This window comes from Bolinopsis microptera, chromosome 2 (genome assembly GCF_026151205.1).
Source record: "Bolinopsis microptera isolate Bmic1 chromosome 2, MBARI_Bmic_1.0, whole genome shotgun sequence".
Taxonomy (NCBI): domain Eukaryota; kingdom Metazoa; phylum Ctenophora; class Tentaculata; order Lobata; family Bolinopsidae; genus Bolinopsis; species Bolinopsis microptera.
Window position 1 is genome coordinate 21,225,148 of NC_087073.1, and position 20,671 is coordinate 21,245,818.

A 20,671-nucleotide genomic window follows, 5' to 3' on the forward strand; every position below is an offset into this window, starting at 1 on the left:
GGAAGTATTTCGATTGGGCACTCAGTGACTGAGCTATTAAGGCCAACGTTTGCACACTGACTTTTGGCCCACCCTGTACTTGTAAGTTACATTAACTGGAGACCATCTCGTCACACGTGGAGCAGCAGAGCAATTAGCAGCTTTCTTTTGCCGGAAGTGTAGAGTGTACAAGTTAATTGGGGTCATTAACACTTTGGTGTCCAAAGTTTGGACACAAAACATCTCACGCTTTAATATTTACCTTTCTTTGTCTACAGTTACAGCTCTCCTGTTTTGACTAAAAGTGTGCAGGCTATTACTGTCAGCTGTTTTTGGTTGCTCTATCGGTTCTTATTCACGCGGTTCGAGCAGCGAGCTGTGCACGGTTGAAATTATGAAATATGCATGGTTGTAATAATACAGTATTTCCCCTAGCTATAAGAGGTCGTTCACATATTACGTCGCGTAATCAGCCGAGGGGGGGGGGTTTCCAAATGATTACGGCTGATTACGGGGGGGGGGAGGGGGGTTGGCTGTTGATTACGTAGTCAAGATTGTCTTTTTTACCCTCTAGAATAATAACAATTTGAAAATATTTTAATTCAAATTTCAAAAATGGAATCGAATTTTGTTCGAATTTAGGAATCGATAGGTTATCTGGCTGCTAAAGTCAAGTAGTTGGGAAGGTGCTTGGCCGGATATCATAACAATGATTTCGGCTCATAATGATCAGGGTAGCATGAAACGTAGAGAATCAAATATGTTTCATCAAACAATTAATGAACACTAGTATTCGATCATGAAATATTTTAAAATGATTTTGGACACGTTCCATTGAAAATAAGCAAGCTCTGTCACTACCTTATTGGCCACGGCGGTGACATTTCGGGAGTATTTGAAGATAACAAACGCTGTCGGTCTCCTATACCCTCAGGAGGATTATAAATTAAGTTTAGGCTAACTTTCAAAGGCTCGGGAGAAATTTTTTACATTAAGATGGAACACTAACAGCTGATCAGAAAGGATTTTTGTTTTTAATTTTCTCAAATATTGGGTTTCATTTTTGTAAAATAAGGAGATGAAAAAAATCGGCTTCGGTAAAAATTCCCATATTTTCGTTCCCAAATCAATCATTTAGGTCAACGGAACATATTAATAATAATATGCCTCGTAAGGTTTTACTTGAAGTTGAAGTTGCTGGCCTCTATACTTCTATAGTTAAGCGCTTACTGGGCGGCGCTCAGCCTGTCGCATATTCCGCCTTATAATCTCAATTCGGCGGATTATGAACATAAATATAAATATAATAGCCTGGGGTCCCCAGGTAAGTTTAGCGCATAATATAATTTAATATAGCTGGTTACTCCTTCATGAATTAATCTAGTCTTCAGATGTTTGAAACCGTTCCGATGTATCGTGAACACCCTTTACTGTGTACAATTACATTGTGAAGTTATGTACGTATAACTATAACATTATAAGCTATTATATGAATATCCAGGTAGATGTGAATCAATAAAACGGAGTACGACGGAGCTGAGACTTGAATTCGTCAATCATCTATTCTCGATCAGCGTACTTTAAGGAATCTTTAATACAAAGCCAAACCGCATGGAGAACGGCACTATGCACATTGCACAAGTAAGAGAACGGCATATTCATTTCATATTGATATTGTAGTTGTACACGCATTTATTTCAGCATAAATACTCATTTTAATAAAACGTCGATAGCACAAATTAGATAGTTTAACTAAATTTATTGCTATTGATGTTTTATTTTTAGTTTAAGTTTAAACCTAGTCAGTTATTTGGAGAATTATAACTATAAGCTTAATTCTCTCCAGTACTCCGTGCTGTTTTGCTCCTAGTAGTAGTACCGTAGTTTGAGTTAAGTTTTTCGACATTTTTCCACATTCAAACGACGATTTGGCGCCCCCTAAGATTGCGCCCCCCCCCCCCCCCGGCCGCACATCGGGGTCGGCGGGGCCCTTCGTTACGCCACTGCAGTCCGCGACTATTTGAATCAATCACAAACAGCACACCACAGCTCACACCATCACAAATATGATTGTGCACTTTTCAGTATTCGCTGCATTTTTAGCTGGTAAAGGGGGAGCCTGTAGTTGAGCAGTGACAATGGGTAATAAAGCCACTTATGGAGCTCTTGCTCTCTTGCTACTTAATGAACATCATGCCACGTGGTGTGACGTCACATGTGCCCCACTGATCGTCAATGAACAATCGGCTCCCCATCATCCTTTGAAGTGCTCATTTCTTGAACTCCGGCCGCGCAATCGTTATTTTGATTTCTCATTTCTCCTCGTTCTATTACCGTGAACTACGAAGTTACATTTGTTACACAGGAGCAATGTGCACGTGCAATGTGCACGTGCACATTGCACGTGCTAGATAGCTGTATTCAAGTTCAAGCTCATTTGTTTGTTACGGTCAGTAGTAGTACATTGAAGAGAATTTAATTAGTCACGTAGTACTAGTACTAGTATTCAAGTGGTGCAATTTGGAGGATGTTATTCGTAGTTGCTTGTTTTTTTCTCACTAACAGGAAAATTGATTACATGTAATCAATTTTCCTGTTAGTGAGAAAAAAACAAAATGATCTATAAGTATAGTTAAACACGTCCCAGAGCAGCAATTAAACCTCAACATTCTGTAAATTCTAGCGTGTGATATAGCTATATGTAGAGAACTATAATTAGTATTGTTGCTTTGTAATTTGTATAATGTATATTAATATAGCATCATCTTTGTACAGTTGTCCTCGAAATTTCTAGCGCCTGTTTTTACTGGACCCCTTGTGATGTAATTGTGTATCATTTCTATTTGACCAAAACCCATAATCATGGGTAGAGTGGACCGCAACAGTGTATCTCTCTCTCAAACAAAAGGAAATAATATTAATTTGAATAACCGTCCGCAAATGCAAATTTATACCGAGAATGAAATCGGTCGCTCGCTTTTCCCATTCATTCACGGCTTACAAATCGTAATAAAGTTTCAATTGTTTCAATTGTGTTTCAATTCAGGTCTCATGATGTAGTTATTGAGTTCTGATTATTTGATTTTCCCCGTTCGAATTTTGATTCCCTGTTTGGCGAGTTTTCAGACATTGGTCTGTTTTAGTTCATAAAAGTTTTCTGACTTACGTATATTCAGGTCTCATGATGTAGTTTTTCTACGAAGATTTCAACCGGAACCTTGTGTGTTTATTTATACTGTGTGTCAAACCAACAAAAAAAGTTCCAATTAATTATATCCATGACATGCTGTAAAATCTCCTTGCTTTCGGATCGATACCTAATATTTCGGAATAAGGGTGGTAGTTATAGGTGTCCAATTAGCTGAATCTTTATTGCCGAGTACAGCTGCCTTCGGGTAGTTATTTTTAATCTATTACAATTGTATGCAGTACGCAGTATGCAGTACGCAGTATGCAGTACGCAGTATGCAGTACGCAGTGCGCAGTATGCAGTACGCAGTACGCAGTATGCAGTACGCAGTGCGCAGTATGCAGTATGCAGTATGCAGTATGCAGTATGCAGTATGCAGTATGCAGTATGCAGTATGCAGTATGCAGTATGCAGTATGCAGTACGCATTATGCAGTATAAAATATGCAGTACGCAGTATGCAGTACGCAGTACGCAGTACGCAGTATGCAGTATGCAGTACGCAGTACGCAGTATGCAGTATGCAGTACGCAGTATGCAGTACGCAGTATGCAGTACGCAGTACGCAGTGCGCAGTATGCAGTACGCAGTATGAAGTACGCAGTATACAGTACGCAGTATGCAGTACGCAGTATGAAGTACGCAGTACGCAGTACGCAGTATGTAGTACGCAGTGCGCAGTATGCAGTGCGCAGTATGCAGTATGCAGTATGCAGTACGCATTATGCAGTATAAAGTACGCAGTATGCAGTACGCAGTACGCAGTACGCAGTACGCAGTACGCAGTACGCAGTACGCAGTACGCAGTATGAAGTACGCAGTATACAGTACACAGTATGCAGTACGCAGTATGCAGTACGCAGTATGCAGTATGCAGTATGCAGTACGCAGTATGCAGTACGCAGTATGCAGTATGCATTATGCAGTACGTAGACCAATGTCTGAAAAACTCGCCAAACAGGGAATCAAAATTCGAACCGGGAAAATCAAATAATCAGAACTCAATAACTACTTCATGAGACCTGAATTGAAACACAATTGAAACTTTATTACAATTTGTAAGCCGTGAATGAATGGGAAAGCGAGCGACCGATTTCATTCTCGGTATCATTTTGCATTTACGGACGGTCATTCAAAATTAATTCATTTACTTTTGTTTGGGAAAGAAAGACACTGGCAGCGCGGCAGCGGTCCACTCTACACATTTTTGGGTTTTTGTCAAAATGTCAAATATACCTACTAATAATAATATACTAATAATAATAATATACTGATGATATATTAATAGTAATAATATAATAATAATATACTGCCACTCTCCCATCGAGTCATGTTCGATATAATACAAATTTCTAGCGTATTTGATATTCCATTTTATGTAAGCTTATTTTATCCCGGATATTCCCAGTGCCCACGTACGTTAGTTGTTGAAAGTGACCGGATTGATGTAGTGAAGAGATGCGGTCAAGTATAAGATCTGGGAGTATCAAGTATAAGTGTGCACACTTTACCATGGTAACTGATCGGATCAGAGACCGCGTAGTGTAGCAGTAATGTAGCTATAATTACTGTAGTGGCTACTGTCTCGGGTTCAGTGTTCGTCATGCACTCCAAAAAGTTACTCCATTGTCGACCCAAGTAGGGGGTGCGGACAGTGTACACTGTGCAGCACTCCCTACTGTGCATGTTGTATAATGTACTATCTGCGTGTACACTGTGCAGCACTCCCCACTGTGCATGTTGTATAATGTACTATCTGCGTGTACACTAACTACCAGTACATTATTTCTCGCTCTCTAGTATTACTCACACGTCTCAGTGCGTGCACTATATATAGGGAGAAGGAATGTAAATGTATCATATATATGTATATAATAACTCCATTACGCAGTACAAGTAGTCTGCAGCGTTTCTCACTGCTTCTGAGTTCTGCATGTCACAATTCTTCACTTATCTGTGTTAAGAATTCTTCAAATTGAAAATGTGGTGTAGGTAGTACTCTGTACTCATACAGTTAGTTGTCATGGGGACAATCCATCAGTTTACCTTGTCTCTCAGTTTACCTTGTCTCTCAGTTTACCTTGTCTCTCAGTTTACCTTGTCTCTCAGTTTACCTTGTCTCTCAGTTTACCTTGTCTCTCAGTTTACCTTGTCTCTCAGTTTACCTTGTCTCTCAGTTTACCTTGTCTCTCAGTTTACCTTGTCTCTCAGTTTACCTTGTCTCTCAGTTTACCTTGTCTCTCAGTTTACCTTGTCTCTCAGTTTACCTTGTCTCTCAGTTTACCTTGTCTCTCAGTTTACCTTGTCTCTCAGTTTACCTTGTCTCTCAGTTTACCTTGTTTCTCAGTTTACCTTGTCTCTCAGTTTACCTTGTCTCTCAGTTCACCTTGTCTCTCAGTTTATCTTGTCTCTCAGTTTACCTTCTCTCTCAGTTTACCTTGTCTCTCAGTTTACCTTGTCTCTCAGTGTACCTTGTCTCTCAGTTTACCTTGTCTCTCAGTTTACCTTGTCTCTCAGTTTACAACAATTAACCTTGCATATGAACATATTATAACCCCCAACATGTAATGTAAAGTTCTCTTATTAAAGTCCTACAGATCGCGGAATGTGTCACGCTAGTTTCTCATGTTACATGTCTGCCTTTTCGTGTACAATTACTTAGTTAACTGTTTGTTTTCTTTAGTCCGTATTAGTGGCGTAACGTTGCCTGTTGGCGCCCCCCCCCCCCCCCCCCCCCCCCCCCGAAAATGCGCCCACTAGGTTGTCGCCCCTTCCCTTTTGGCGCCCCTCCCTAAAATTGAACAAATTAGGTGATTTTAGAGGATACGCCGGTAAAATCTCTAAAAAAGTTTGTTTCTAGAGCAAAACATGCAGTTTTGCTAGCACCTCTGCAGTTAAGTTTTTCAAAATTGTCCCACATTCAAACGACGATTTTGCGCCTCCCTAAGATGGCGCCACTGGTCCGTATATATTAGGTTCCTTAATTTTGCTGTTAAACATTCCTATTTCATTAGTCTCACATATTTCTCTGTCTTTCCCTTGACTTTATTTTGGAGAGCATTCTATTGAATGGCTTAAACTTGAAACGAATACCTATTGTAAATGGTGATGATTTGTGCTGTTTTTATTATAGTTGTGTAATGTGTAACAGGATAGGTACACGGAATAGATCATGTGTTAATACATCCCTGATAATACATCCCTGCTAATACATTCCTGCTAATACATCCCTGATAATACATCCCTGATAATACATCCCTGATAATACATCCCTGCTAATACATCCCTGCTAATACATCCCTGATAATACATCCCTGCTAAATGCTAATACATCCCTGCTAATACATCCCTGCTAATACATCCCTGCTAATACATCCCTGCTAATACATCCCTGATAATACATCCCTGATAATACATCCCTGCTAAATGCTAATACATCCCTGCTAATACATCCCTGCTAATACATCCCTGCTAATACATCCCTGATAATACATCCCTGCTAAATGCTAATACATCCCTGCTAATACATCCCTGCCAGGGTCAAAAGGATTTCGCGATTATTTTGGCCAAAAATCGCGATACCGCGAAATTTAACAGGCTATACATTAAACTATACATAAAATTTGTCGCAAATAATGGGAAAAATCGCGATTCCGTACATGCCGCGATTTCCTTTTGTCCCTGCTCCCTGCTAATACATCTTTGCTAATACATCCCTGCTAATACATTCCTGCTAATACATCCCTGCTAATACATCCCTGATAATACATCCCTGCTAAATGCTAATACATCCCTGCTAATACATCCCTGCTAATACATCCCTGCTAATACATCCCTGATAATACATCCCTGCTAAATGCTAATACATCCCTGCTAATACATCCCTGCTAATACATCCCTGCTAATACATCCCTGCTAATACATTCCTGCTAATACATCCCTGCTAATACATCCCTGATAATACATCCCTGCTAAATGCTAATACATTCCTGCTAATACATCCCTGATAATACATCCCTGCTAATACATCCCTGCTAATACATCCCTGCTAATACATCCCTGCTAATACATCCCTGCTAATGCATCCCTGATCCCTAATCCCTAACTCTTACCGTTTTCTTGATATAGCCGCTCGGAAATTACACGCGGACAGACAGATTAGCTTTAATATTTTTCCCTTGCTTATTTGCTTATAAAATTTCCAATGAGCATATTTTGAAATATGAGTTGCTATAGCCACTGTAAATAATAAATGACGTTATCATCCGTTTGTGAGTTAGTAATTCTGATCGCCTGGTTGCCTTTTTTGGGACGCCCTGTAATAATAACAATAATATCATAGTCTGTCTGTCTCTAGCAAACAGTAGTAATAGTATTAGCTTATTAGATAGGCAACTTTGGTATAGGTACATATACTAGGATTAGAGGTAACAGGAATATGACGGGTATAATACCTGGTAACAGATACGAATTTGAAATAAGATTGCCCGATATAACATGGTTAGAAATATGAATTTTGACAGAAGGAAGGATATATAAAGGATAAGAAGGCCGGAAAAATTAACATATTCAAGGGAAGATCACAGTGGCGTTACGTGTCTAATTACCGGAGATGACCACTAAAAGCCTTCTCAGTTAAATTGGTTGCAAACAATGTGCTTGTAATTAAAGTAATTATTCCATTAACAATAACAATTATTCCATTAATTAAATAGAAGTAGGGTTGCCAAGCGATATTATCAGCGATAATTTTCCAAAAATCGTTATCGATTATCGCGAGAATTTTCGAGAATTATCGCGATAATCAACCAATTTTTATTAGGGGAAAATGGCATAAATTTAACATATGTTCTAATCTGTATCTTTGTTTGTAGAGTAAAGCTAGCATAATTTGCAGTGTGATGGTCTACTGACGTGCTGCATGTAGTGTGTAGTGTGTATGTATTTGTGGCCGTGAAAATTGAAATGTTGCGTTATCGCATCTAGGTAAGTAGTTAGTAGGTAAATATAGGTAGTTAGTAGGTGGCTTGAAAGTTGTATGCTCAGACGTAGTTATTGTTGTTTGTTGAAGCACAGAAAGGAACTGTAGTATGTTGATTGTTGAACTCAGACTGATAGAGAAGGTGTGATGGAAGGTATCCTCTCTGATGGTATACTGGATAATTGTTACTTTAAAGTAGGAGAGATCTTATATCGGCAACATATCGGTGTACCTATTGGAATCAACCCTGGTCCATATATTGCTAACTTAACACTTTGGTATTTTGAGAACAGTTTCCTAGATAGTACGTATAAAAATAGATACTATATTGTAAAGAAGTTAAATAATACATTTAGACTTATAGATGATATTACTACCCTTAACTCTGATGGTTACTTAGAGGAATATTTTAAGTTAATATATCCAGACTCACTTACTCTTAATAAGGAAAATGAAGTAGATAGTGCCGCCAATGTATTAGATCTTGATATTTCGATAAATAGAGAGGGGAAGTTTTCTTGTAGAGTTTATGATAAAAGGGATAAGTTTGGTTTTAAAGTGGTTAAGTTTCAACCTTTGATGAGTAATCAAGCTAGTAGTGTATTATATGGCACGTACTGTTCACAGGTTGTGAGATATTCTAGGATTTGTAATAACGTTGTTGCTTTTTCTGATAGGGTTTTGAAATTTACTGATGATTTAATTGAGTTGGGTTTTAGACGGGATCGTCTTAGTAAAATATACTTATCTGTGGTAAAGAGGCATGGGCTAAAGAATAAGTTTGGTATTGGGTGTGGAAATATATTAATGCCATAGCTTGACCTAATGGCATCTATTTCTATTGTTGCGATATATTTGTTGCACGTGTTGAATTTAGTTTTATAATAACTTTGCAACGGCGCAAATCGGAGTCTTAGAATTGCGCGGGAGATTACGCGGGAGATCTATTATTTAGTTTAATTATTGGGCCAGTTCGTTTTATGACGTGTTGACTACGTTTCAATATACTTTATCCCTACCGTTTTATTACATTTTTACTTTATTTACCTATTACTATACATATTTAATCTTAAATTATCATTTTAGTGGAACTATGTAAAAGGGGATCGTTGCTAGCGTCGAGATTGTCTTAACCCTGCCTTAGTCAGTTGAAAGTCTGATAGCATATGTTCCGTTTGATTTGACCAAACTAATGCCTTTCATTGCTTTATAGTTACCAAGGTAGTATTTCCTGTGTATGGAGAATGCTGGACAGCTTGTGAGGTAGTGTGCTGTAGTTTCCTTGTCTTCATCACACTTTTTGCATATGCTGTTGGGTTCGTTGCCTATCTTGTTTTGGAAATATCTGAGATAACTGCATTCTGTGAATAGATGTGTAAGAATTCTGGTATTGTCTCTATTTTGTCGTTTAACATCAAGGTGTCTGTAAAAGAAACTAATAATGATGGATTGGTGAAAATCAGTGGAGGATCTGAAGAGTAAAATACGATTATAGTGAAGTCGAGAAAAGTAACTGTCTAAAATATTAGAGACAGAGAGCGAGTGTAAGGAGCAAAAGGAGGCGGTCCAATTAAATGGGAGGAGAGTCGGATCCTTTGTTTGCCAGTGAATCTGCAATATCATTGCCTTGTATACCACAAATCTAATGTTTACTTACTATTTCATGTTGTTCACCCTGTGCACACTGTTTGCACAGTGCACCACCTGTATTCAGTTGTGTTATTTGATTCGTATTTATACCGATATCTCACAAGTAACTTACTACTACTACTAATTCCCTACTACTTACTACTACTACTAATTCCCTACTACTGACTAATACTACTAATTGCCTACTACTCGCAGTAGTGTGTAGGTAAAGATGTCAAAGTTACGTAGAACTACTGGTCTTGGTGTGTTGATTATTCTTGTAGTGCTCGCTCTTTACCGCCACTACGGATACACGCCTGCAGATTTGGTAGGTGTTATATATACACAGTGTTAAATCAGTTACAATTATTAATTAAGCGTAATTAGATTCAAATTAGAGCTGAGAAAAGTTGAGAGCGCCTGCTTACAGGTCGTATTGGGCAGATTCTGTGGCATTCCTAAAATTTAGTAGTATTATATACTAAATGTAGTGCACCTCCAAGTAGTATTGCTTAAATCTAATGTGTGAAAGGTGGATAATACCTACTCAATTTTGCAGGTGGACACAGAAGAATCAGGCGAAGATGATTCAGTGTCTGTTCATTTCTACGAAGAAGAAAAAGTAGAAATTGTAGCACACTCTAATTCTAAACAGGTAGAAGAGAGGCAACATTTAAGTGCGGTGAAATCGCCGCACTTTTTGCACCATCGGCTGTTATTCTATTCTATTATATTATTACTCTAATTATTATTCGTTCTAATGAGATAATATCGACATAACTATTGTAGACGCTTATTTAACTGCGTACAATGCGAGGCGCAGCCGAGTGCAAATTGATACAATAATGCCAATAAGGCCAAGTTCGATTTATAGCAGTTATTTCACGAGGCGCAGCCGAGTGTAATCGTATTACTATTATACATTCAGCTAGATTCGCGTATACAGCGTGTTACAAGACTCGTGTCCAAATTTGAAATTATGATTTTTTATTTTATGAAGGAGTAAATTAAATGAAATCGATCAGGAACCTCAGTTTAAGTGCACACTCAACTACTCCCTGCTACTAGAGTACAGTTTAAGACATTACGAGTGATTACGCAAGACACTTTGTTAGTTTATTGTCGTGTTAACTAAAATATACTATTCTGTTGAATAATCTGAAAACTTAAAGGATGAAAATTTGGCAACTTGTTCAGTTTAATTGTTTTCTGTCTCCAAATTTGCTGCGCACAAAAACGTTTTGGGCAGCTGTGATGAACTGTACATTTCCAAAATATTACTGCATTTACATGTTGCCTCTGCTATTGTGCCTGCTGTTACACTCTGAGGTAAAACGATTCAAACCGTGATTGGAAAAAATGTAACATTCAACTCAAATAAATTCGCCTGTTATACAGTGCGCGATGATTAGTGTATTATTTATATTTTGTTAAATTGTAACGTTATTATAAGATCTGTAAAATGATACTGTCAGGAGGAGAGCACCTCAAGTCAGGAAGAGAGCACAACAACAGTTCCACTTCCACAAGATACGCTTAAAAACAGATGTTCTCATTCAAAGGGTATCCATGACAACGGGGCTGATCTTCAGGTCAGAGAAACTAACATATTGACTCTGAAACACTGTAACTACATGTAGTGGAATCATAGTTAGAATTGGCGTTGAGATCTTGGTACCAGCAAATTTTGCGTTTATGTAAATTTTATAATTTTCTAAATAGGAACTTTTTCAGGTGTCCGATTTGGTAGAAAGTCTAGAATTTCGGTCTGAAAATCCAGGTTCGTTTTTAATATTGCACTCTAGTAATAACCTAATAACTATCCCGATCATTTCGTCTTTTGAAGAAAACAAATCTCGGAAAGTCTTCAACGTTAAGTTAAACATAATGTTTGTTTTATTATCAGAGACCGGACATTATCCTGGGTTGAAGCCGCTCCCGACTTCAGAGGAATTAACCGTCTTTCTAGTTCCACATTCTCATTGTGATCCTGGTAAGTTGCTCCCGACTTCAGAGGAATTAACCGTCTTTCTAGTTCCACATTCTCATTGTGATCCTGGTAAGTTGCTCCCGACTTCAAAGGAATTAACCGTCTTTCTAGTTCCACATTCTCATTGTGATCCTGGTAAGTTGCTCCCGACTTCAGAGGAATTAACCGTCTTTCTAGTTCCACATTCTCATTGTGATCCTGGTAAGTTGCTCCCGACTTCAGAGGAATTAACCGTCTTTCTAGTTCCACATTTTCATTGTGATCCTGGTAAGTTGCTCCCGACTTCAGAGGAATTAACCGTCTTTCTAGTTCCACATTCTCATTGTGATCCTGGTAAGTTGCTCCCGACTTCAGAGGAATTAACCGTCTTTCTAGTTCCACATTCTCATTGTGATCCTGGTAAGTTGCTCCCGACTTCAGAGGAATTAACCGTCTTTCTAGTTCCACATTCTCATTGTGATCCTGGTAAGTTACTCCCGACTTCAGAGGAATTAACCGTTTTTCTAGTTCCACATTCCCATTGTGATCCTGGTAAGTTGCTCCCGACTTCAGAGGAATTAACCGTCTTTCTAGTTCCACATTCTCATTGTGATCCTGGTAAGTTGCTCCCGACTTCAGAGGAATTAACCGTCTTTCTAGTTCCACATTCTCATTGTGATCCTGGTAAGTTGGTCCTGCTTTATGTTTATCTTTCTCTTTCTATTTCTGTTTCTCTTCCTTAACCTCTATAACTACGGTGCTCATTACCTGGCCGCTCGATCATTTACTAAAGTTGAACAATAGATTTGTTATTAACCTGTTGAGTAGGGATCATCTATAAAGCATCTCCCAGGTTGGTTGTTACAATATGAAGAGTACTACGAGCAGAACGTGAGACATATCCTAACCAACTTCTACCAGTTCGCTATGCAACATGATGACTTCAAATACATCTATGCAGAGGTTACTAACCTGTTTCCACCAAATAGCATATTTAAAATAGTCTTCTTCGTTTATTTTAACCCTCTTTCAACAGCTTCAATTGCGACCTATGTTTTATTGATGTATTTTGTTAGAAATAGCAGCTGCTTCGTAAGTAAATTACCGAACTTTCCAGGTTTCATTTTTCAAGCTTTGGTGGGAGGAACAGAAGGAGAAAGTAAGAGAAGACATGGGTCGACTAGCTCGAGAGGGCAGATTCGAGTTTGTTCAGGGAGGATGGGTACAGAATGACGAAGCAAACACTCACTACTTCGCTATACTAAACCAGATGCTGGATGGGCACCAATGGCTGAACACTAACTTCCCTGATGCTAAACCTAGAGCAGGGTGGGCCATTGACCCGTTTGGTCTGTCACCCTTCATGGCTCAAGTTAACAAACTGTTTGGGTTAGATGCCATGCACATTCAGGTACACATCGTAGTGTTTGTTTGTTTAAACAAATTGCTTTACTATACAGTACATCTTCATCATTAATTAGTTTGATTTGTCGTTATGTTCAGAAATAATAAATATTTTTAATTTGCTCGGACTAAAGCTGAGCATATTTCAGAGAGTGCATTATACGGTTAAAAAACATTTAGCTGAAAGCAGGCAACTAGAATTTAAATGGAGACAATCTTGGGGTAAATGTTTACAAAATTTAGAACAAATTCTTAGTTGTAACGAATTCTCCTAAAATATGTATAAACCTATTTCATTGTGGCTGTTTCAGAATCAGCATGGAAAAATACATCCAATGATGCTACTTTCATAATATGTCGAGGTCCCTTGTGTCAAAAAACTAAAACTCCGTAGCGAGTGATTTAGTGGAACCGTAAAGTTTTACTGATAATAAAATAATTAATTTGACTCATTTTCCCAGATTCGAGTGGTGAGACTGATATATTGACTGAATTGGGAGCGTTTTCTGGATACAACTCTCAGTCTACCTGTGGACCTGAGCCGGACGTTAGTTTTCAGCTTTCTGTTAAATATTTTCTTATTTTGAGTACCTATTACCTACTTACATAATTTAATCATGTTTGCTTACTTAATGTCCCGCAGGTTTGTTACCAATACCACTTCGCTGCGTTTACTAACCCTAAGTTCAGACCACACAGACTCCTTCATAAAACCAGTCCTTTAAACCTGAAGGAAAGGTAACTTTTTAGGAGGGGGGCACTTAGTAATTAGTTTTTATATCAATATAATGTCGGGGGTTAATATTCATTAGGTACCCCTTCATTGCCCCCCCCCCCCCCCCCCCCCTTCATTGTTATAATATTTAACATCTTGGTATTTATATAAGAATGGTAATTACAATGGTTGAAAATAGTAGTGAGATATAATGAGACAACTTCTGAAGGTCGCTGAAGATCTTAGACCAGTGGCGAAAGAAAGCAGCTCTACACAGTGCTAACGCGGTCTTCATTGAGCTGGGGTTCGATTTCTCTTATGTTATTAAAGGAGACCTAGACTCTGTTTACGACAACTATAAGGTGGGTTTTGACAATATCTTCTTGCCGTTATGTATATAACTGTAACAATGTATAATAAACGCAGATGTTGGTTTTACAATTAACAATATCTTCTTGCCGTCTGTATATAACTGTAACAATGTATAATAAACGCAGATGTTGGTTTTACATTAACAATATCTTCTTGTTGTTATGTATATAAATGTAACAATGTATAATAAACGCAGATGTTGGTTTTACATTAACAATATCTTCTTGCCGTTATTTATTTTTGTAGATGTTGTCAGTTTAAAACTTTCACTTCTTCATAAGAGTAATAATTTTAATCTCCCCAGCCATTAATGGAGTACATAAACAACAGCACCGAACTTAACACACAAGTGAAGTGGGGGACAGTAAGTGACTACTTTGACCACATCAAGAACAAACCCGACAAGTTCCCAACCCTCAGCGGGGACTTCTTCACCTACGCGGACAGGTTCGACCACTATTGGAGTGGATACTTTACAACCCGACCCTTTAACAAGAACCTGGACAGAGTTCTAGAATCTTCACTCCGGAGAACTGAGATCCTGTTCTCGCTCCAGAGAGCGAGGGAAGATGTGAAGAAGAAGAAGGAGGATGTGAAGAAGAAGAAGGAGGATGTGGAGAAGCTGACAAGAGCGAGGAACACCCTGTCCCTATTCCAACATCACGATGGTATTACCGGGACTGCCAAGCCCCGGGTCGTGGACGACTATGGGAGCAGGTCTGTCTTAATTTGTAACATTCTGTTGTTATAATACATAATATATATATTACTATTATGTTATAATCGTTTATTTCAAATTGAAAATAAGGCACATTATGTTGCAAAAAACAATCGTAGATTGTAGATATTTATTAAAGGTGATTGTTAGATAGGCTCTGACAGTGACCATTACCAGGCTGTTCAAAGCGTACAAAGCGTGTGATGAGTTATCAGCAGCAGCAATAAGACACATAATGGCAGACTCAGGTACAGACCTGAACCCCATCAGAATAAGGGCCGCTTTTAAAGAACTGGAAAAGTTTAGAGTTTTAGAAAAGGAAGTAGAACTTGTAGTGGTCAGTACCATACCCAGGAGGACAGCTGCTGCTCAAGTCATTGCTGTACAAGCTCACCTCAATTTGGAGGTAACTGATTAAAACCTTGTTTTTTTTACCACTAGACGTTGTTTTATTGAAAATAAAAGAATATCCTGAACTTTCTTAAAACGACTGACCAAGTTATTTACCAGTATAACTTATTCACCAGGTTGTGGGTAATAGAGGCGAAGTAATACCGCAGCAAGTTGAGCCTGACATTGAGTATGGCAAACTTAATCCTAAATCAAAATTAATCACCTTTTGGACAGAGCTTCCATCAGTTTCCATTAATACGTAAGTAGTCACCCCCCCCCCCCCCCCCCCCCCCCCCCCCCCCCTATAATATAGTGTCTAAGATTACATTATAATATTAAAGTTCCCCCCCCCCCCCCGCTTCCTACACCCCGGCTAAAAGGACCTACGTTTTATCAGATTCCAATTAAACTGTTATTACTATAACACACAGATTCCGATTAAAGAATACCGAACAAGTTAAAACTAAAACTACAGCGAAGATGTACACATTTGGGGAGAAGTCTGTATCTCCCACCTGTCAGGATATCGTCCTCGGACAGAATAAACTCGTTATAAAATTAGACTGTAAATCAGGTATGTTAATTGACGTTTATTTTTGAAACTTAGTTTGTATTCAATACAATTTCTCGGGGGTTCAATAACAGGCAACGGCCACTGCACTGCGGGGGTTTTACAGCCTACAAACTCTTTTCTTCGGAGCATAAGTGTTTTTTTTTAATCCCAAAACGTTTGTAATGTTGTTAAAGATATAGATTGTGCAAAAAACTGCCTCTGCTTAAATATTCTCTAATATCTTTAACATTTCGTGTACTTAATGAGAAATTAGACTAACTTCCGTATATGGTCATATCACACGTGATCGAGACAGTTTTTCGCCAATGTCTCGTCAGGAGAGCATTTTAACCCTATTATTTTAACCCTATATATGTCAAGGGAGGTAATTCGGAATCAGCGTCCGAAAATACATCGATTGAAGTTGGTCTCAACTGTCGGTTATATACTATATACTAATGCCAATGGGGGGAGGGGGCACACACACACACACACACACACACACACACACACACACACACACACACACACACACACACACACACACACACACACACACACACACACACACACACACACACACACACACACACACACACACACACACACACACACACACACACACACTAGGTACAGAAAACTCCATGCTGACAATTTACTTCAGGTCGTTTAAAGACTATTGAGAAAAGAGGAAAGACAGTAGATGTAAACCAGGAAGTTATAATGTACCCTTCCGCACTCAGTGGGGCCTACTTGTTCCTGCCTACTGGAGATCCCACACAGCTTTGTGAGCTTACGTTTATGTGTTATTTATCATTATTCTAATTATATTTAATTGTTCTTGTTATCTGTAATTAATCATCTAAAGTCACGAGCGTTTTACGGACATATTTCTTTATAATCTCTGTTATACTACAGAGTTTATATAGACTGTAGTTATTTATTTTAGAATTACCCTTTAAATTTTATTGATTTAATAAACTTTTCAGTGACGGACTCGACACGTGCTGACATTGTATTGGTGAAGGGATCTCTGCGTGACAGAGCAATGGTTACCCTTAAATACCAGGAGAGTACCATCGTGCTGACCTACACTGTGTATCATCATCAGGGTTCGTTATTATACACTTATAAATATCTCCGGGATTTCGACGCGGGATCATATTATCACTCAGCCCGGCCCGCTGTTAGATAAACATCTCAAGGTGATATCATCCCGCCCCGGAAATTTGTATAAACCCGGCCCGCTTTTTAGTCGTAACTGATGTTTATCATTCAATTCTCCGACTTACAATAATCAATGATACTGCTGATTAGAACTCGATAATAGTAGAACAGTTAGACGCGCGATCACGTGGGCGCGTCACGTGCGTACCACGTGCCACCAATAGCATACGCCGAGTCTATACCACGTGACACGAAAGCGCACCACGTGATATGAAACATCGTAACCGTCCACTTCTTTTACACGCAAATTCCTGGGAACGTTGCCAAAGCAGCTAATTCTTGGAATTTCTCCAACGCGTGGCGTGAGAAGTTGGCGACTAGCCAGCTACCCTTGTCCGTGCCCTAAAAATAGTATTGTTTTGCTTGCTCTCCTTCCAGCTCTTGTTCCTGCTAACGTTCAAGCTATTGCTCCACTATGACAGATCGGTTTGACATTCAGATTGATGAACTGCTTTCCAATCGTGTTCCGGACAGTACAGTTAGAGTCAACAACTGGGCTCTAAACAAATTTAATTCTTGGCTTCAGTCATCCAGATTTGCTCGTGACTTCAATGACTTTGACCAAATTCCTGTTCAACGACTCAACTACATTTTAGAGTGCTTTCTTGTTTCTGTTGGATTTGACTTGAAGATGAAGACTATGTATTCTGTATAAATCCCTTGTCGAAATCGCCGGAGATAATTATAATCCATAAACACTTCACGCTCAGGGCTAAATAAATGTAATCCCTCAGCTGGCGCTTCGGGATTACATATTAACACAAAACTCGTGCGCTGCGCGCACTCGTATGTGTTTATCAGATCATCCCGCTAGCGCGGGATGATCTGTTATATAAACCCTTTGCGTGGCGGGTTTATGTTATTATAGTTTTGTTAGTAGCGGTTAAGGTGCCATACGTTCCAGTCTGGTGTTTTTGCAGTAATTTTATTTTTAGTATTCATTAGATTTGTTAATTTAACAAGTTAATTCTCCTAGGGTCTGAGAGCGAATATTTGGATTTAGAAATAATGTCAGATCTAAAGAATAACGGAGACTTGGCGATCAGGTTAAAGACTGATATAAAGAGTGGAGATAGTATCTACACCGACCTTAACGGCCACACCATTCAGCATCACAAATACAAGAGTAAGCTCAAGACACAGGGCAACTTCTTCCCCATGCCTTCAACTGCCTTTATCCAGGATTCTTCAACTCGTCTCTCTTTGTTGGGGTCAGAACCGCATGGAGTGGCTTCTTTATCTGAGGGTGAGTCTTCTCCCCCCCCCCCCCCCCCCCCCCCCCCCCCTTTACAAATTAAGGTTATATCAGTATGAATCTACCAACTATAATTTAAAAGTGCTAAATATATGCAGGTTGGATAGAAGTGATAATAGACAGGAGATCTAAACACGATGACGGTAGAGGACTAGGGGAGGGTATCCAGGACAACATCCCCACTCCCGCTCACCTCCGTATCCTGGTGGAAGCTAGATCAGAGACCCAGGCACGCGGGGAGGGGTACAGAGTGGAGAATCCGTCTATAGTTAGTCACTGGACCCTCCAGACCCTCCTCCACCCTGCGTTCCTTCTGTCTCGTCCTCTTAGTAAACAAACCCTTCCTGCCAGCGTGCAGCTAATGTAAGTTAGAAGCTAAATAAAAAGTAAGTCCTGTCAAAAAACTTGGAATTATAATTGACAAAAACTATAAGAAAGTTCTGACTCAGTATCTGAACATCTCACTACACATTCCACACCCTACATCTCCTGCCCACCTAGGAAACCATTGCCTTGTGACGAGGAGCTGGTTAATCTCCGCTACGTTGACAACCAAACGTGTCAGCTGATCAGACGAAAGTTAGGATTTACTTGTGATATTGATGTCTCGAACAACTGCGATTACCAAGATACGGTAGGTTTTTGTGATTGTATTCTTTTTACTATCTTAAAATATAGATAAACGAGCTTAATAGATCACTCTACACTGGAAGATGCCAGATGGAACTTCGTAATTTTGCTAAAAGGACCACTACACCACTACACCGGCAAGCTGACGAGTTATCGACGAAAAAACTGTTTTTATCACATTTTTGAACAATCAAAATATAATTTGGAACATTACAGAAACGTTATTCAAATCTCAAACAGAAAACAGCATATTTCAAAGCTTTGTGTTTTGATCATATTATAATCGTGGGTGTAACTGATGAACAGGAAGTAAAAGAAAAAGGGATAGGAAGGATCCATCTGAGGTCTGGCTCATGTCAGGAAGTGATGAAAAACTCACAGACAAAATCATCCGTGGCTGTCTACCCCGTACGTAGGCAGTGTCCGAGATTTCAGCCGTCAGGATACACTGAAATAGTGCAGAGCTGATTACGACCAGGGTCCTCACGGATACCCCGCCTCGGAGGTCGAGCCAACGCCCTGCTTTCGATACTTATGTCTACTGGTGGAACCTTCATATTTTCTCTACTAGCAGTCACTGTAACCCTATCACTCGGGCCCCACAGCTCCTACATGGACGCACGGCCGGGAGCCCATGTAGGGATAAAAGCCTTCCATCACTTCCATCACAGATTAAAAGCTGGGAGGAGAAAAAGGAGGAGAGGGAAAGGAAAAAAGAATACAAAAATATAAAAAAACTGAGAAAGGAAACTAGTTATCACATGTCATGATGGCTTTTGATGATTTTGTCAGCAGTCAGGGTTAGCCGTTATGATTGGATTCAGAGTGAAGGGTAATGATTTTAAATTTTGCGTCATGGCCATCTAGAGAACTTGATAGTCCAGTGTAAAGTGATTTATTATCATATTAGAAAATACATAACAAATTGAAATCGAATGAACGATTTACAACTAGTTTGTCAGTTAGACTACTAATTTTATTTATTGTTTATGCTAATTTTTACATCATTGTACAAAATACGTTGATCCTTATTTTTTCAGGCCATTGAGGAACTTTTCACGAACGATGTTACAGTTACACTGGAGGATCACCCATTTTCACCTTTTCACCACAAAAATGACTCCAATAAAAGTGATCTTAAAGCTATGGAATTTTCTTCCGAATATGTGACATTTCGTAATTAGCCTATTAGTGTGCAGTGATTAATTTAAATTATTGGTATTTTATTTTACATAACTGAATATAGTTATTATTTCCAACCCATTTATTTGGACGGACATTAAATGAACGGACATAATTATGAACGGACATTAATATGAACGCTAGAAGGCATTCAAAACCATCAAAAATCCGAATTTTTTTTTCTTTTTTTTAACGTTTTTTATTTCAGCAAATGATTTTTAAATCATTTTATACAGTAATGAGTAATCAGTAGTTAATGACTAGACAGGGTTATTGAAAATTACAAAGAATAAAATGGCGCGTCTGGACTTGGGACCAGCTCATACATCATTGATCATAGTACATTTCATTAATGGCAATGCCCTCTGAAAACCATTCTGCTAGCTAAAAAATGATATATTGTTAGGCATTAGGTAAAACGACAAACGTACTAAAAATTAAAATTAAGATTAAAAATTGAAAACGAACTGAACTA

The 20,671-nt window shown here is 38.8% G+C and overlaps 1 protein-coding gene across 2 annotated transcripts in view; it reads left to right on the forward strand.

Moving 5' to 3' along the window:
• LOC134811758 (alpha-mannosidase 2-like) overlaps positions 1-20,431 on the forward strand; it is a 53,131-nt gene extending 32,700 nt beyond the window's left edge. The window contains exons 1-21 of one of the 2 annotated variants that reach the window (XM_063818803.1): positions 9,993-10,106; positions 10,338-10,433; positions 11,254-11,370; positions 11,513-11,558; positions 11,685-11,771; positions 12,601-12,710; positions 12,865-13,158; positions 13,301-13,373; positions 13,613-13,698; positions 13,795-13,889; positions 14,096-14,228; positions 14,543-14,955; positions 15,134-15,362; positions 15,484-15,608; positions 15,781-15,923; positions 16,567-16,689; positions 16,892-17,014; positions 18,106-18,375; positions 18,483-18,747; positions 18,886-19,018; positions 20,055-20,431. In XM_063818803.1, coding sequence (XP_063674873.1) covers positions 10,011-10,106; positions 10,338-10,433; positions 11,254-11,370; positions 11,513-11,558; positions 11,685-11,771; positions 12,601-12,710; positions 12,865-13,158; positions 13,301-13,373; positions 13,613-13,698; positions 13,795-13,889; positions 14,096-14,228; positions 14,543-14,955; positions 15,134-15,362; positions 15,484-15,608; positions 15,781-15,923; positions 16,567-16,689; positions 16,892-17,014; positions 18,106-18,375; positions 18,483-18,747; positions 18,886-19,018; positions 20,055-20,198 — 3,201 coding nt within the window. In that variant the 5' untranslated portion in view covers positions 9,993-10,010 and the 3' untranslated portion in view covers positions 20,199-20,431. Of the gene's footprint in view, positions 1-9,992; positions 10,107-10,337; positions 10,434-11,253; positions 11,371-11,512; positions 11,559-11,684; positions 11,772-12,600; positions 12,711-12,864; positions 13,159-13,300; positions 13,374-13,612; positions 13,699-13,794; positions 13,890-14,095; positions 14,229-14,542; positions 14,956-15,133; positions 15,363-15,483; positions 15,609-15,780; positions 15,924-16,566; positions 16,690-16,891; positions 17,015-18,105; positions 18,376-18,482; positions 18,748-18,885; positions 19,019-20,054 lie in introns of those variants that run through there. The other variant, XM_063818805.1, reaches the window with a different exon arrangement.
• Positions 20,432-20,671: the final 240 nt, after the last annotated feature.